The sequence below is a fragment of the Sciurus carolinensis genome, chromosome 3 (genome assembly GCF_902686445.1).
Source record: "Sciurus carolinensis chromosome 3, mSciCar1.2, whole genome shotgun sequence".
Taxonomy (NCBI): domain Eukaryota; kingdom Metazoa; phylum Chordata; class Mammalia; order Rodentia; family Sciuridae; genus Sciurus; species Sciurus carolinensis.
The window spans coordinates 110,330,724-110,349,166 of record NC_062215.1 but is presented as its reverse complement, the minus strand read 5'-3'; the positions used below and the strand labels follow the sequence as shown (position 1 = coordinate 110,349,166).

Below are 18,443 nucleotides of genomic sequence, written 5' to 3'. Positions count from 1 at the left end.
ATAATGTCCAAAACAGAACTCTTGGTTTCCTGCCCCAAAACTGTTATATTTCTGGCTTCCTTCCAGTCTAATTCTACCTCCAAAAACCTACCAAAAATCTATCCATTTCTATCATCACTGTCACTACTACCACATCTATATGGCCTTCACTAACTCTAGCCAGTGTTACTGTAAAAGCTTCCTAGTTGATTGCCCTGCCTTTACTCCTGGATCCCCCTAAAATCTATTCTCCAAAGAGCAACCAAATATAAATAATATCATTTTATTCCTCTCCCCTCAATGGTTTCCCATCATACTTAGGTAAATATCTAAGCTTTAGAATTTATCTTTAAAAGTCTTGCACAACCTAGCCTCTGATGATCTTTCTCACTGCAGATGTATCACACCTCCCCACCATCCACTAATTATATACCAGTCATAATAAGTATCTTTCAATTTCTCAATACACCTAAGTTATCCCACCTTTAAGTTTTTGCGCTAGCTGTTCTCTCTGCTAAAATGCCCTTCTCATTCTGGAACAGCTAGTTCCTTATTATTCAGCTATCAGTTTAAATATCCTCATGTAAGTAAGGTATTCCTTTATCAGTCAATACAATCACAAGAGCAGGTGCCTATTTGGTCTTATTTACCAAGGTATACCCGACACTGAACATGCCTGGCTCCACAACAGGTACTCAATGAACAAATGAATCCCTGTGATGGATATTATTCTAATTTGCTAAGCATTACAACAAGCATGAGAAACAAAAATCCTTCTCAAAGATAGACAGATGGTAAATGGTGAATGTATTACATGATATAAGGGTCATCAGGAATTGCAAATTGTTTTATACATGTATGAAGAATTAGTTCTGTAGCAAAACAGAAATATTACTATAAATAAATTTATGAAGTACAACAAATGCTCTGTAATGCTTTTGTGGAGACTTCAAAAATTAAGATACTTTTGGTAAAAAGTCTAAATTCAGCATTTGGTAAAAGTCTAAATCCAACATTTGGAAAGTCTAATTCAACAATTAATAAATTATAAATTTTTTAGCCAAAATACATACATACGTGTATCTCTTGGAAAAAAAATTGAAAATAAAATACATAAAGGGGTAAATCTTACCAGAGTTAATTTTGGCCTGTAACCACTTTTTCATACACTCTTGGTGGACATACTGTAAACTTCCTGTGCACTTGCATGGCTCTATCAGCAAATTAGATGATGATGCAGCTGCCATCTGACAAATTCTACATAAGTCACCTTCTTCTTCTTCAGAGTCCTCTAAAAGAAGGCTAGAAAAGAAGGCACAGTTTCCCAAAAGAGCTATAACTCATCTAAGAACATCATTTCAATTATATGTAACCCTAATCTCTCCTTATTCTCCTCACACTAAGTGGAAAAAAGCAAAGGGTAACAACAACAAAGCAGCAACAATAACAACAGTAATCAACGTGAAAAATCATTTCATTGAGAATAAAAATTTCTAACAAAATTTTTTTTGTGGTGCTGGGGACAGAACCCAGGACCTTGTGCTTGACAGGCACTCTATGAACTGCGCTATGTCCCCAGACCTAACAAATATTTTTAAAGATGAAATAGGGTAATCTACCACTTATCTTTAAATGATTTAAGTAATCTGAATCGTACTGCCTCCTAATGAATTTGGCAAAAGATCTGTGGAAAGAGACAAGCAGATTTACAACCTTTAGGTAAACTTTCATGCCCTAGCTTTATCAAAGAAACAACCAAGCATAAATTATTTTGAAAGGTTGAAAATATGGCATTTGTTTTACCTTTCACTTTCTTCCCTATTAAGTTTATTTTTTACTTGGGAGATCAATTCTTAAAATTCTCATATATGAGGCAATATGAAAACACACACACAAATGCTCTCTTTCTCTCTCTCTCTGGTAAAATAACTGCAAAGTGCTCCTTTTCAAACTATATAACTAGAAAGATGATACGGGCCTAATTTGTTTTGTGGTGGAAATATCAGACCTGATTATAAAATGAAATTATAAGAACATTATAATGAAGAACCAATGCCTGGGGAAAGCATTAATCTGCCACCCCTCCCCCCAGCCTCTTTCCAGGAACTACTGGATTGTAAATAGCTATCTTTAAGGACCTGAAATGCAAATATCTCTGTGACAGGCTTCCAAGGCCAGAGATTCAACAGATGCTTGTAACTTTTAACTTTATAACTTTCTGAACTCTAGAAATATAGCTACATGGTTTAATTGACAGGTCAATTAAATGCTGTCTAAACTCCTAGGCTTAGTTCTTAGGGAGGTAAACTCAAGTTTTATTTTGAGTTACTGCTGTGTTGAAGGCCACTTCACAATCACAAGTGTACTGTTTGTTGTACACCTGTGTACTACTTATCTATAAATTCCCTGTGCATGGTCTTTGGTCATACAGGTCAAGAATTAAAACTCGGGGCTGGGGAGATAGCTCAGTCGGTAGAGTGCTTGCCTTGTAAGCACAAGGCCCTTGGTTCCATCCCCAGTACCCGAAAAATAAGTAAATAAATAAAAGAATTAAAACCCACCAATGTTGTAATGGTTGCAAAATGATATCAAATTTCCTATAAAAGCCTCATGTAACCTCAGCTCAGGGCCCAGAACTTCAGAGCACTAGCTCATCTGGGTCTACCGTCCACTGTTTACAACCCTTGAGTGATGTCTGGTCTCTTGGTGATCTCCACGTCCATAACGGTTTCTCTTAGACAATCACTAAACCAATGCTTTGCCTTCTATTTACAATATTGCACTCAAATTAACCTAATCTTGAGGGCAAAAATTGTAATAGTTATTACATTCCTACAGAAGACAGCTTACAGAGAAAAGTTGTATAGAAAATTTCTTCTGTACAAAAACAGTAAGATCTGAATCAAAATTGATGCATGAATAAATCCTAATATGTAAAGAATATTCAATATATATTTGGGCGTCAAAAATAAAGTTAGGTGAAGTGGTGAATGCCTGCAATCTCAGTGATTAGGGAAACTGAGCTGATTTCCAAGTTCAAAGTCGGCCTTGGCAACTTTGTGAGACCCTATTTTAAGGAAAAGAAAAAAAAAAAAAAGGCAGGGGAGGCGGGAGGTTAGGTATATAGCTCAGTTGTAGCATGCAACTGGGTTTGATTCCCTGTAAATGGTAAACAAAATCAACTTAGTAAAGGCTAAGGGGTGGGGTTGTGGCTCAGTGGTAAGAGTGCTTGCCTAGCACATGTGAGGCCCTAGGTTCAATTCTCAGCACCACATAAAAATAAAATAAAGGTATTGTGTTTACCTGCAACTAGAAAATATATTTTAAAAAAGGCTAATACAGATTTCTTATCTCTTACCAATCCCATTTAGTAATAGTCAAATCAAGAAAGAGGGTAAAAGACTAAGCTGTTTTCTTAAATATGTTTGTACATATACCCTGAATAGGTTAAAAATAACCATTAGATTATTTCTTGATGTAATTCACAACTCCAAGTGCCTACCTCATTATTAATTCTCTCCATTTATCTATAAGTGAGACAGTATCATCATATAGATATAAATGCTTGGGAAGGAATTTCAGGTTATCATTGTTATTAGAAGCCATATTCAATTAAAAAGTTCTTCGTCTAATTTGCTCTACCTGTATAGGCTTAAGATGAATATTCAGATTTACCTCTCTTTTATTTTCTGTAGTCTCTCTGGATCTCTTGAAGGTGCACTTTTAGTTTTTTCACTTTTTCCATCAGCTGAATTCCAACCTGAAGGAATAATATCTACAGTGATCATGACGTTGTCGGTCAAATTACTTCCAAGTGCTGGGGGGACTGCAAATCGGAATAAGGAACCAGGAAGAATCCCTGCTATTCCTGCATTTCTTCCACCTTGAGCAGAATCTGATGAGGAGCCACCTGTAGAGGCACTGCTTGATGCTCCAGCTGCTTGTGGTCTGTTCGCAGTAGCCCCAAGAGAATCACTCTGTGCTTCAAGGTGAACTACTTCATTTGATTCTCTTCTAAAAACATGAGATCTAGATGGTATATCAGAGGTAGTTATCCTTGAAGATTCATCTCTTCCCTCTCGCCTCCTTCTAGAGAACAAAGGTGTGCATCTATTTCTAAAGGAGGAAGATAACCATGGTCCTGTATTTCTACCTTCAGATTCCTGGCTAAAATTTTCTGAATCAGGCTCAGAGCTATGATTCTGGCTAAGTGACGACAAACCCCATCTTCGCCTAAGAAATCGAAATCCTTGAGAAGCTTCAGATGCCCTATCATTAACTTCAGAAGGTGATGTTGCATTACTCCGAGACTGTGAAGTTGTCAGGATTCTTGGAGAAATGTAAGAATTTTCAGAACTCAATGATCTTGTATTCACGGAATCCTGACTGGATCTTCGTGAAAAAAAGGTAGATGACATGCTAGAAGCTATACGTGACAGCAATCTTCTGGTCGTGCGTCTACCTTCATTGTCAGAAGATTCCTGAAATGATCTTTGAGATGAACCAACTCTTTCTGAACTGTTTATGGTTGGGGTTTCATCTCTGCTTGAAGTATAAGAAAATCCAGGATGTGTACTGCTTCGAACAGATTCTGATTCTCTTGGAGAAAAATTTCTTAAAGAATTTCTACTGGAGTCCCTATAACTTGGTACTGTTTGATGCTCAGAAGGCAACTGGTGGCTTGTGGCTGATGTACTCAACTGTAAAGTGCTCAATGAGTTCTCTTTGGGTCTTGCTCCCTGTGAATATGAAGAAGGAACTCTGTCTTGAACATCTATTTTTTGAAAGGAAGGAAAGGTAACCAATTATATGAAATAATCTTATTAAATTTGCATTTATTAACTACTTGCTGACAAAATGAAACATTAAATTTGAGCTGAATACTGCTATCTTATAACCGAGAGCTTTTACATTAGAGAAAAAATTGTAATGTATTTCTCTTCTTATTCTTACTTCTCTTCTTATTCTTACTGGTAAAATAAAGTACCACCTATGTAAAGTCAACACTGCAAATTCAAAAGAAAGAATACATCATGAGCTAATGAAAGCAGTATGAAGACTAAGCAGTTGAATTTATTACCAGAAAATGATGGTAGAAGAGTCTCTAAATATATAAACTGATAAGGAATTTTAAATAGACCAAATAATATAATCTAAATGACACTTAAGATGATTAAAAGCAAAATCATTCTAGGGAGATTATTTGAGATTCTTCTTACCACATGCAATAAACACAAAAATTACTTTATGTAATATTATCACCCTTCTAATTCTATGACAAACCCTGCTAATAACTAGAATGTCTCTAATCTTTGGTCTTTTAAGTTAACAGCAACGGTTTGGATGTCTGGTTGTTCATTAGAAAAAAAATTTGAATACTGCTTGGAACTGAGGCAGTACAGTTCCAGCATCTATATTAAAAAAAAATGTACTTTAACTGGATGTTTGAATTTTTCTTTGTGAAGAACAGTTAGCTATATACTGTGTAGGAGAGCTCCATTACTACTGTGCTAAACATGGAGCCTCATGAAAGGACAAACTGTTAGGAATTAAATCTATTTCAGTCCTCTATTTTTAATCCCCAAATTTAGAAGCCGTTGATATTGTCTATTACAGATCCTTCCACCAAAGTCAAGCAGATGAAAAGATGCTTTTGTCTTCAATAAAGCACCCCAGTAAGATTACTTAAAATAACCCAAACTTTTATAAACAAAACGTATTTTCCTCCTTTATGTAAACCAAACTTCACTTCTGTCTGCTGTATTTATGAACTTTGATAGAAACTGTGCAGGTCTTTACAGCAATTTAATGAAAAGAGGCATACTCATTACACTTAAGTAATTAAAAAAATAGCTGATTTCAACATTTAGCCATTTCAGAATTTAATCAAATAGTTACTATTAAGTTATATTTTACAAATTGGCTAAAATTATCTCATGTTAACTTTTTAACGTATACATTTTTATGAGGAAAAATTTAAGCAAAAAAACTTAAAGGCAGATAAAATCTGAATAATCACATTGTTTACATTTTTGAAAGCAAAACAACAAATAAAGTACAATAAAATCTATTTTATGGTTTGGGGATATGGTTACTTGCCTGGCATGCTTGAAGTTTTGGGTTTGATCCCCATCACTGCTCCCACAAAAGGAAAGGAACATTATAATACTATTTTGTATGAAATCTACACAAGGTCATATGATTTAATTCATTTATTCCTCTGTACTGTTTTTAAGTGGCATAGATAAAGAGGATAACACAACATTATTAAATAAGCTGTACTTTACAATGAAAGTTTATACATACACGATGAAGCTGTGAAATCACCACTTCGGTGACTATAATCCATAAGATTATTAACAGAGGAATCTGTTCTTCTCTCCAAATCTCTCCTCTCTCTCATTATGTCTGTTCCAAACGAACCAAGTACCAATGATGAAGATCTGGGAACTTGACTATGTCTCCAAGAAGAATCTTAAATTAATTGAACAAGTTTTATTTTAGATAAAGTTTTCAAGATTTTTGGTAACAATAAGTTTTCTGTAATACAGAGGGAGGTTACTGCTAATTATTACGGGAACCCCCAGTTACCTAGTTCCAACCAGAAACAAAATTCAGCAAAATAAATTATTCACTAATGAACTAATCACTTATAATTTTCCCCCCTACTCATTTGAACACCGGGTCTTGCACATGGTAAACAATAAACACATTCTTAATACTAAAACACTATCCCTATACATGATGTCAGTGTCTCAGTCACCTCAACATATTTTACAATGTAAACATGCTAAAAAAAGGCAAATCTGCCAAAGATGGCAGAAATTCATAGTCAATGAAAATTATGTTGGGAAACTGTCAAAATCAAATCACAGCCATCTTGACATGCAAATTTAATTGTAGATTACAATATAATTTTATCAGGGAAAAAAAAAATTTGGGAGGGGGGGTGCTGGAGGTTGAACCCCAAGACCTCACTCATACTAAGCATACCTTCTACTACTGAGCTATATACCCAGTCCCACAAATATTTTTATTGCTACATTTGGTTCATTCTTTATTTCAAGAATATATTGTTGCAATTATTTTCGAAATTTTACTCAATATAATTTCACTTAAAATAAAAATTGTCTCAAACCTCTCATCTCACTATTTATCTTGAAATTTTGGCTTCCTTTCCTAGTCCTAATAGTCTTAATTAAGGGAAAAAGTCCTATGTATAATGCTGTGCCTTCACATAGCAGAAGAAAACATACACCTCTGCACAGTGGTGTTTTTCTATAAAGTTAAGGCCAGTCTGCTCTTACCCATCCTATACAGTACTTTTAATATCCTTCATATGCGCAGTGTGTTTCCCAAGGCAGTCCTGCCTATCAAAATAGAAACGAACCGTTCACACTCATTCAATTAGTAATACATGAGCATTTTATGAATTTTATCTCCAGTTATGTTACTACAAGTTTTGTCTCCCTTTGAAACAATTTGATGCACTAACATTTAATTTAAAGAGTATAAGCGAGGAGAAAACCTCTTTGTTCTCTCAATAACAGATATCAATTTATACAACAAATATGTGTCTCAGAGTATAAAATATCAGACATGGAATTTTATGGACAAACTATCTAAATCCCAGTAACTTGCCTAATGCCATTCTAGTCAGATAGCTAGAATCAGAACTAATTCCTTGTATAGAATTCTTCCTAGGACAGCACCAACTCCATTTTTTAATTAAAGAGTTTCCAGTTTCCTTATTTTATTTTATTTTATTTTCTGGTACAGGGGATTGAACCTGGGGTGCTCCATTACTGAGCCACATTCTTTTAATTTTTTATTGTTTTTTTATTTTGAGAGAGTCTTGCTAAGTTGCTGAGATTCTCCCTAAGTTGTTGAAGCTGGTCTTGTACTCGCAACCCTCCTACCTCAGTCCTGGGATCACAGGGATGCACCACTACACCTAGCTGAGTTTCTATATTTTCTGAAAATAAGCCTCATATACCATAATGTTTCTCATTTCCAAAAATATGCCTCAGAAGTATTTTCAACATGTATCAGTACTTTTGGCTTTCCTAATAATACTCGAAAAATTTATCTCCCATAAAAACTAGCACATATATGCATGTCACTTTTAACCAATCTGATTATCAGCTAAATTAATTAATATCTGTTAATATCCTTTAACATTTGTACCAAATGTAGAAAAATGCAAAATGGAGAGTTATCTCAGTTCTAGCACAAATTTAAAACTGCAGACCACTACATTTCTAAACCATTGTCTTACATGAAACTCTTGTTTAATTCCAAACCTAAGAACAATAAATGGTTTTAGTTCAAAATACATGTACAGTGACTTTTACAGAAATTGAGTAATCCTTACCTGATACTGTATTTAAACCACTTCCAACATTTCTCCCAGCTGAGGTAGATGTACAGTTTGTACATGAAAGTTTAGGTCTTTTTGAATCATGATCCCGTTGTTGATTCTGTGATCTTGAGCGTGCTCCCTGAGTTATCTCAGATTCACTATACCATGCAGATTGAAACGGTGATGCTGATGCTGATGCTGATGTAGACTGTTAAATTTAAGAAGTTTTAAAGAAACAAAATTTGCTTGCATTCAATATTAAATTTAACCTATGCTCTAATAAATTCCCAAGGGACAATTTATTTCCACAAGTACCGATTTTCTACCGTACGTTTTTTTTCTTAAGATTTTATTTCCTTCTACCCATGTATCACTTTACAATATAATTGTTATTTTGCTGGTTATCAATCTCATTTACAGCAAGTTCTCTTTATAATTGTATATACACACTTGGTTATGAAACATGGAAGAGCATATACTTCATAACCATTTTTTCTGGTTAAATATTTCAATCTTCTAAGAATCTTTATTTTTTCTTCATAAAAGCACTGACATAAACTGATCAAGAACACCCCACTATGAAAATGAGATTTCTCAAGTAATGAAAAACTTACCTATTAATTGAGGGTACACTCAGTTTCCCATTTAGCATCTGAGGACCTGAGTTTGATCCCCAGCAGAAATAAAGCAAAACAAAAAATTTTATTTCTGATCTGATTCACAATGTCAGGAATACAGTCAGACAACACTAATTATGATTATGTTAAATATGAAAATTCTAGCATTTGGAATTTATTCACCAGTGAGCCAAGAAACTAAAATACATACATAAAAACTCTTAGCTCACTTTTTTCTTTTAACATATAAATATGTGAACACAAATTAAAACTTGTAACAAAAGTTAATCATAATGTACAAATACTCCAGTTACTTCACTGGTTAAGCAGTTTAATTAAATGTGCTCCACAAACTATAGTACACATAACACACAAGTAAAAAATAATTATAAAAACAAGTAAATACTATAATAAGTAGTATGTTGAAAGTTTTACAAAAGAGTGTTTGCTGGAGGTAGGGAAGGATTTAGAGAAGGTGAAAATTGGAGTTTATTGGGCAGGCAAATGAAGGACATTAGAGCCAAACAACATGAAAGTGTACCTATAAACCATTCTATCACAGTTCATGGTTAACAATGAAGAATAAAGTTTGTACATATATGGAAAAACACAAGATGCAAAGCTAAAAGATCAAGAATGTGGAGAGATTTCATCAATCTTTTATGACATTCTTCAGTCTAGCATTAACTTGGCCCTATAAGCCTTCTATACCAAGTAATCTACAGAGTCACAATGAATGAACTACAGGTAGCACGAGAAATTAAATTCATTATATATCTCAGAACCAAATAATTTCATGTGTCAATATCCTCCAGGCCAGTGTTTCTAATACCTTGGGATGTCACAGATCAAAATTAAAACGGTTTTAACTTTAAAAAAAAAAAAAAGAAAGAAAAAAAAAGAAAAAGAAAAAAAAAAAAAAAAAGGAACTATTACCTAATCCTGCCCAACTTTTAAAAAATTGATGTTTTATCATTTATACAAAAGAGATTCACTGTAATTTGGTCAATTTCATTGTCTATTACCTCCCCTCCATTTCTCCCTCGCCCTAATCCCCCCTACTCTACTGGTCTCCTTTCTTTCTTCATGAAAATTCCTATTTCTACCTTCCACATATGAGAAACCATATGACCCTTAACATTCTGAGTCTGGCTTATTTCACTTAACATGCTACTTTTCAGTTCCATCTATGTTCCTATAAATGACATAATTTTGTTCTTCTTTAGGGCTGGATAAAACATCATTGTATATATATACTACATTTTCATTACACATTCGTCCACTCATGGGTACCTAGGCTGATTCCATAACATAGCTATTATGAACTGTGCTGCTATAAACATGGGTATGCATGTGCTGTTATGGTATGCTGACTTCAGTTCCTTTGGACAAATACTGAAGACTGGTATAGTTGGGTCATGTGGTGAGGTGGCTCCATTCCTAGTTTTTGGGGAATCGCCATACTGATTTCCATATATGGTTGTACTAATTTACAATTTCACCAACAGTATAAGAGGGTTCATTTTTCTCCATATCCCCACCAGTATTTCTTATTATTTGTACTTTCTTTTTTTTTGGGGGGGGGGGGGGTTTCTGAGCATTGAACCCAGGAGCACTTAACCATTGAGCACCAGTTCTTTTTATATTTTATTTAGAGATAGGGTCTCACTGAGCTGCTTAGGGCCTTGCTAATTTGCTGAGGCTAGCTCTGAACTTGTCATTCTCCTGCCTCATCCACCGCCCCCTGAGCCCAGGCACCAGGATTACAGGACTGGACACTGGTTAGACTTATTTGTACTCTTGAGATGAAATCTCCGTGTAGTTTTGATTTGCATTTGCCTGATTGCTAAGGATGCTGAATCTTTTATCATATTTATTGGTTATTTTTTTTCTTTTGAGAAATACATGTTTTGATTCATTTGTCACTTTTTAAATGGGCTGTTTTCTTTAATCCTGTCGGAAGAGTAGTTGGCAAAGATTTCTCCCATTTCTGTCTTCACTCTTGTTTCCTCTGCTATGAAGAAGCTATTTAATTTTTTTTTTTTTTAAATTTCTAGTTGTAGATGGACACAATACCTTTATTTACTTATTTTTATGTGTGCTGAGGATTGAACCCAGTGCTTCATATGTGATAGGCAATTGGGTGTAATTTAAAATCAAGTATTATGATGCCTCCAGTATTGTCCTTTTTGCTTAGAATTCCTTTGGCTATTTTGGGTTTTTTGTTCTTCCATATGAATTTTGGGGCAGGTTTTTCAGAGTTCTGTAAGGAATGTCATTGTTATGTAAAGTGACTGCATCAAATCTGTAGATCACTTTGGTAATATCTGCAATAAACTTTAAGGGTATTAAATAGACTACAAAAATGTGAAGGATAAAATTCAGAATAAAGGTGTTTTAAATTGGATATATTTGTGCAAACTTTATAAACTGTCATTATTTTTCTCATTTTGCATGGGTTATACAAACTTATTGAATAGCACTTCTGGCAAACATGGCTTTGGGAATCACGGAAGGAAGGATTACCATCAGATCGACTCCTTCACAAAAAGAGAAACGTAAAAGATGAAATAGGTGGAATGAATATATAATAAGAAACAAATTAGGAAGCCATTAGAATTGCAAGAAATATGTCCCAGTGACCAAAGTAATGGGAACAGAGAGCAATTATAAAAGATTCAAACATTCATTAGATTTAATATGTAAAGAAGACATCACACTTTAGAGACAATTTGAGAAAATGTTAAGGATCTAAAATCACTCCATAGTTTTTGGTACTGGCTACTAATGAGATACATGACCATGCCAGTCATTAAAAATATTGTCTATAGCACAGTAGATTTCATAAAATAACATTTCATCTCAGATACTTGAAACTTGAAGTCACTAAAGGCTTACAGACACAATCATTGTTTATGAAACAATTTCAAGACTGTCAGCTCAAATGGTAGCCTATGAAGTCTATATGTATATAGACTTATAGGTTTAGAAACAGAAAATTACAGTACACAAATGGGAGAAAATCCTGGCCAGTTTTGCTAGTGGTTTAAATTCAAAAATCAAACCTTTTCCTGGTTCCTACCAATTCAAATTTGTTCACTGTTCAAAATTTTCAGCTTGAAGTAATCAGATAGCCCCCTCAATTATTTGTTTTTTTGGTGTCATTGGGGACCAAACCCCAGGAGTTTGCTACATCTGAGCTATGCTCTTTTTATTTTGAGACGGGGGTCTCACTGAGTTCTTTAGTTATAGAGGTTGGTCTCAAACTTGCTTCCCGCCTCAGTCTCTGGAATCAGTGGGATGGTAGGAGTGTAAACACTTTGCCCAGATCCCCTCTAAATCCTTTTAACAATTAAATAAAATATTGGAAATTCGTGTAACAATAAATCTCCTGTCTTCCGCTATCTAGAATTATTCAGGCCCAATTAAATCAGTGGGTATGTCTTCAAAGTATATTGTTTTGTGCATAAAAAAGTAGCTTTTGGGTTGTTTCTAATTTGGGGCCATTAAGAATAAGGGTGCAGGGCCAGGATTGTGGCTCAGTTGTAGAGTGCTTGCCTAGCATGTGTGAGGCACTAGGTTCAATTCTCAGCACTACATACAAATAAATACATAAAGGTTCATCAACAGTTAATAAAAATATTTTTAAAAAACATTAAAAAAAGAACAATGGTGCTATGAATATACAAAGACAAACTCACGTAAGTACAGTTATCTCATACTAGACAAAGGTGCCAAAAATTTACAATGAAGAAAGACAGCCTCTTCAAGAAATAGTGCTGGGAAAACTGGAAATCCATATGCAGTAAAATGAAATTAAACCCCTATCTCTCACCCTGTACAAAACTCAACTCGAAATGGACCAAGGACCTAGGAATTAGACCTGAGACCCTTCACCAAATAGAAGAAAAAGGAGGCCCGAATCTCCATCATGTTGGCTTAGGACTAGACTTCCTTAACAAGACTCTCAGAGTGCAAGAAATAAAAGCAAGAATCAATAAATGGGATGGATTCAAACTAAAAAGCTTTTTCTCTGCAAAGGAAACAATGTAAAAAGAGAGCCTACAGAGTGGGAGAAAATCTTTTCCACACACACTTCAGAAAGAGCACTAATCTCCAAAATTCATAAAGAAGTTAAAAAACCTTACACCAAAACCACAAAGAACCCAATCAATAAATGGGCTAAGGAACTGGGCAGACATTTCACAGAAGAAGATAGACAGATGATCAACAAATAAAGTGCTCATCATCCCCAGTAATTAGAGAAATGCAAATTAAAACCACCCTAAGATTTCATCTAACTCCAATTAGAATGGCTATTATCAAGAACACAAGCAATAATAAGTGCTGGCATGGATGTGGGGAAAAAGGCACACTCATACATTGCTGGTGGAGTTGCAAAGTGGTGCAACCACTCTGGAAAACAGTATGGAGACTCCTCAGAAAACTTGGAATGGACCCACCATTTGACCCAGCTATCTCAACTCCTCGGTTTATACCCAAAGGACTTAAAATCAGCATGCTACAGTAAAGCAGCCACATCAATGTTTATAGCAGCTCAATTCACAATAGCTAGATTGTGGAACTAACCTAGATGCCCTTCAATTGATGAATGGATAAAGAAACTGTGGTTTATATATATACAATGGAATATTACTCAGTCATACAGAAGAATAAAATTATGGCATTTGCTGGTAAATGGATGGAGTTGGAGAATATCATGCTAAGTGAAATAAGCAAAGTCCCCAAACCCAAAGGCCGAATGTTTTCTTTGACAAGTGGATGATGACACATAACCAGGGTTGCAGGGGGCAGATGGAGGAACTCTGGATTGTGTAGAGGGAAATGGAGTGGGAGGGGGTGGGGGAAGGAAAGATAATGAACTGAGACAGACATTATTACCCTATATGTACATGTATGATTACATAAATGGTGTGAATCTACATTGTGCACAACCATAGAAATGAAAAGTCGTACCTCATTTGTGTACAATGAATCAAAATGCAGTCTGTAAAAATAAAAAAGAACCTCTTTCTTAAAAAAAAAAATCCAGAAAAGAGGGGTGGGAGGGGTGGGGGGGAAAGGGAAAAAAATAACAGGATGAATCAAACAACATTACCCTATGTAAATTTATGATTACACAAATGGTATGCCTTTACGCCATGTACAGAGAAACAACATGTATCCCATTTGTTTACAATAAAAAAAAAAAATCCAAATTACAAAAAAAATCACAGTTGAAACCCCAAGTTGCAAAGAAAATCCTGCTGAAAAGATCAAAGGAAAATCTTTAATAAACCACAAAATAGCCATTCCCTAATTTATCCAGAGATGCTATGTCAAATTCAAACATTGTCTTTAACATCAAATAAGGGTGAATATATTTTTCTAAAGTGATATATGAATATGAATTATTGCATTACAAGAAAAAAAAAAGAACTACACTACAGGCCACACAAGGCACGTTGTCTGTATATATATAAAAAAAAAGGTGCTATGAATACTCATGCACAAGATTTTAGGTGGACATGGTACTCAATTCTCTTGCGTTAAATAACTGATCATACAATAACTTGATGTTTAATATTTTGAGGACACATGAAATGGTTTTCCAAAATAGCTGTACCATTTGTCAATCTCATCAACGATTTATGATGTTTCCCATTTTTCTACCGTCACCAACATTTATTATTGTCCATCTTTCCTATTTTAGCCACTCCAGTGAGCATTCAGTAGTATCCACTATAGTTTTGTGTTTCCCTAATGACTGATGGTGATTATCTATTCAGATAATTATTGGCTATTTCTTTGGAGAAATGTCTATTCAAGCTCTTTACCAATTGAAAAGTGGGTTGTCTTTTAATTGTTGGTCATAAAAGTTCTATTCTGGTTACAAATCCCTGACAGATACATTTTTGCAAATATTTTCTCTCATTCTGTAGGATGCCTTTTCATTTTCTTGGTATTGTTTGATACACACAAATTTTTTTATTCTGATAAGGTCCACTCTTTTTACTTTTGCTGTCTCCATCCTATGACTACGCATATGAAATTTAGAAGTGAATGGAAGGTAATTGAATTTCCACTTGAGGGCTAGGGATGTAGCTCAGTGGTTGAGTATTTGTCTTAGAACGTGGAAGGTCCCAGGTTGGATTCTCAGCACCACAAGAAAAGCAAAACAAACAAAACCCACTAAAAATAAGATTTCCATTTGAGATTCATGGCATTCTCTTTTTTTCTTACTGTATTTCAAGCTTTACCCAGAACATGTAACAGATTTGACTCCTGGAGTAAACATTTTTCCATGAGTTACTTCCACTTCAAAAGACTACCTAAGATATGAATGATTAATTTATATAATACATGAATTTTAACTCAATAAAAATTTTATTAAAAAGGGAGTATCTACTTTCTACCTAAAATGAAATTCACATTTTATCTTTACCTTTTAATACTTACTCAGGTTACCTTTCCAACAAGAAGGTTATTGGAAGAATAATCAGTGAAATAATTTGCTATTGCTATTGTATTAATCAATACTTGCTTTAGAAAATTACTTCAATGGATATTTAAAAAAATGTTCCCAGCACAAATGCCCTTAAAATAGTGCAACAGTAAAGAACCTTAAAGAGAGAGCATTTGCAAATCATATAAATAATAGGTAGGGAACTTGAATCTAAAGTAAGGAACACTTACAATTCAATAAAAAAGACAACCAAATTTTAAAATGCCCAAACAGGAAACAGGCATTTCTCCAAAGATGTATAAAAGGCCAACTGCTTATGAAAATATTTGCAACATCTTTAACCACCAGGGAAATGCAAACTAAAACAACAATGAGCTACCGCTTCACACTCACTAGGGATCTAGGATCTAAAAGCAAGATAAGTTTCAGTGAAGTTGTGGACAGATCCCATCCTTCACCTTCATATACACTGCTCATGGGAAAGATAAAATATTCCAATTGGTTTGTAAAATAATCTGGCATTTCCTCAAATGATTGAACCTAAGATTTTACAAGACTTACCAATTTCACTCTTGGTGTATACTCAAGATAACGGAAAATATAAGTCTACACAGAATCCTGAACATGAATGTCTACAGCAGCACTATTCATAATGTCACCAGGAAGAAACAAGCCCCTTGTTCACCAGCAGATGAATTCATAAACAAAGCATATGGAATAACCATACAGTGAAATATTATTCAGTCATAAAAAGAACTGATATATGCTATTACATAGATGAAACTTGAAAACACGCTAAGCAAAAGAAGCCAGTCACAGACCACATAGTATATGTTCCTACTTATGTACAAAGAGGTCCAGAATAGGGAAATATACAGAAACAAACTAGATTAATGGCTGTTCAGTACTAGTGGAAGAGAAGGGGGCCCAGTGTAACAACAGCTAAAAGGGTATGGGATTTCTTCTGAGGTGATATAAAAAGTTCAAAAATTAACTGTGGTGGGCTGGGGGTGTGGCTCAGTGGTAGAGGATTTACCTAGCATGCATGAGGACCTGGCTTAGATCCCTGGTACTACCAAGAGCAAAACAAACATCACACTCCTCCCCCGCCCAAAAAAAAAAAAACAACCCAACCGTGGTGCTGATGGTGTGGTGTTCTTGTACATCCACTAAAAAACACTTAACTGTATACTTTAAACAGGCGAAATGCATGGAATGTGAAATTGTAACTTGGTTAAGCAATTTTTAGAAAGATTCTTAATGAAATGACACAGTAAATGAAGCAAGCAAAGAATGCCATACTTTTCCTGGGCTCTTCATTTCCATGAATTAATGGCTTGACTCTAACAACTGATAAATCCTGCTTTGAAAGTTTTCCAGACCAAAATTATCTTATCCATCAGCAACAATTAAGAACTTTGAGCTTTTTATTTTTTAAAAATTCATGTGATAAAGTATCCATCTCTGTACCAATGTGGAAGAAACCTATATTCTAGTTTCTGTTTAGTATGGGTAGTTCTCTCAATTTTTGTAAAAAAATATATTTAAGAATATATGGATCCAAACTGGGTGTGGTGACACACGCCTGTAATTCCAGTGGCTGAGGCAGGAGGATTGCCTGTTCAAAGCCAGCCTCAGCAAAAGCAAGATGCTGGGGCTGGGGAGATAGCTCAGTCGGTTGAGTGCTTGCCTTGTAAGCACAAGGCCCTGGGTTCGATCCCCAGCACCCAAAAAAAAAAAGCAAGATGCTAAGCAACTCAGTGAGAATATGTCTCTAAATAAAATACAAAATAGAGCTGGGGATGTGGCTCAGTGGTCAAGTTCCCAAGTTCAATCCCCAGTACCTCCCACCAAAAGAATATATGGATCCATTCATGTCCAACTTTATGAAAAACAAACAAACAAACAATCAAAAAAAAACCTAGGTAAGAAACTTCATGTTTACACTAGACAGACGGACTTGGAGTCAAGACACAAGTAGGTACAATAGCTGGATCCAGAGAAGATCACCAGAAAGGCAAATATTTTGATCACTGTTTTCTCTTTACAAAACTATTTTCAGGGGCTACAGTTGTGGTTCAGTGGTAGAGTGCCTGCCTAGTATGTGTGAAGTACTGAATTCAATTCTCAGTATTTCATATGAATAAAATGAAGGTCCAGCAACAACTAAAAAAAATGAATAGAAAAACTATTTTCATTGAATTTTACTTTGTCATCATGTCTTTTGCTTACACTAAGATTTACCAAAAAACAATTTCATTAAGTATGCATTTACTGTAGGAATTCTAATTCCTATATCTACCGTATCATTGGACTTTGCACTCTCAGACCACATTACCAAACTTTGCTTCTTCTAAGGAAGGTATATCTTTCCTTACGAACAATACACATTATAAAGCTAGCTGTATTTTCTTGTGATCATCTTGATACCCAAAATTAGATTTAACCTTTCTTGAATTTTAATTTTTTGGAAGTGCCAGGGATCAAACTGAGGGCCACTCACATACTACTGAAGTGCTCTACCACTGAGCAATATCCCTGGTCCAAAGTTTAACTTGAAAACATTCAGGCATATCTGGGGGTGCAGCTCTGTGATAGAGAGCCTGTCTTAGTATGCAGGACACCCTGAATTCCATCCCCGACAACCCCAAACAAAAACATGAACAAAAACAAGCAAACACAAAAACTGCAGGGTTTATTTAAAACCTATCAATGTTAAAACTTTATCTCGGGGCTGGGGTTTTGGCTCAGTGGTAGAGTGCTTGCCTAGCATGTGTGAGGCACTGGGTTCAATCCTCAGCACCACATAAAAATAAATAAAGATATTGTGCCCATCTACAACTAAAAAAATATTTTAAAAAAAACTTTAAACCAGTCTCAGTATTTTTTCTGATCACAGTGCACAAAGATTTTCATTTTCTTGTTAATATATATAATAATATTTTACATATATACTATATATAATAATATATTATATATATATATATATATATATGGATTTAGTTCCTTAAAATCTACA

At 34.8% G+C, this 18,443-nt stretch overlaps 1 protein-coding gene across 7 annotated transcripts in view; it reads right to left on the bottom strand.

Moving 5' to 3' along the window:
* The window catches only part of Marchf7 (membrane associated ring-CH-type finger 7), a 55,576-nt gene that overhangs the window by 13,345 nt on the left and 23,788 nt on the right, over positions 1-18,443 (bottom strand). For 6 of the 7 annotated variants that reach the window (XR_007107805.1, XR_007107806.1, XM_047546027.1 and 3 more), the window contains exons 3-6: positions 8,354-8,549; positions 6,286-6,453; positions 3,655-4,753; positions 1,112-1,281 (exon numbers count right to left, since the gene is read on the bottom strand). Coding sequence is in view for 5 of the 7 variants with exons in the window: in XM_047546027.1 (XP_047401983.1) it covers positions 1,112-1,281; positions 3,655-4,753; positions 6,286-6,453; positions 8,354-8,549 (1,633 nt within the window). In the remaining 2 variants the exon portion in view is untranslated. Of the gene's footprint in view, positions 1-1,111; positions 1,282-3,654; positions 4,754-6,285; positions 6,454-8,353; positions 8,550-8,955; positions 9,002-18,443 lie in introns of all 7 variants that reach the window. The other variant, XM_047546030.1, reaches the window with a different exon arrangement.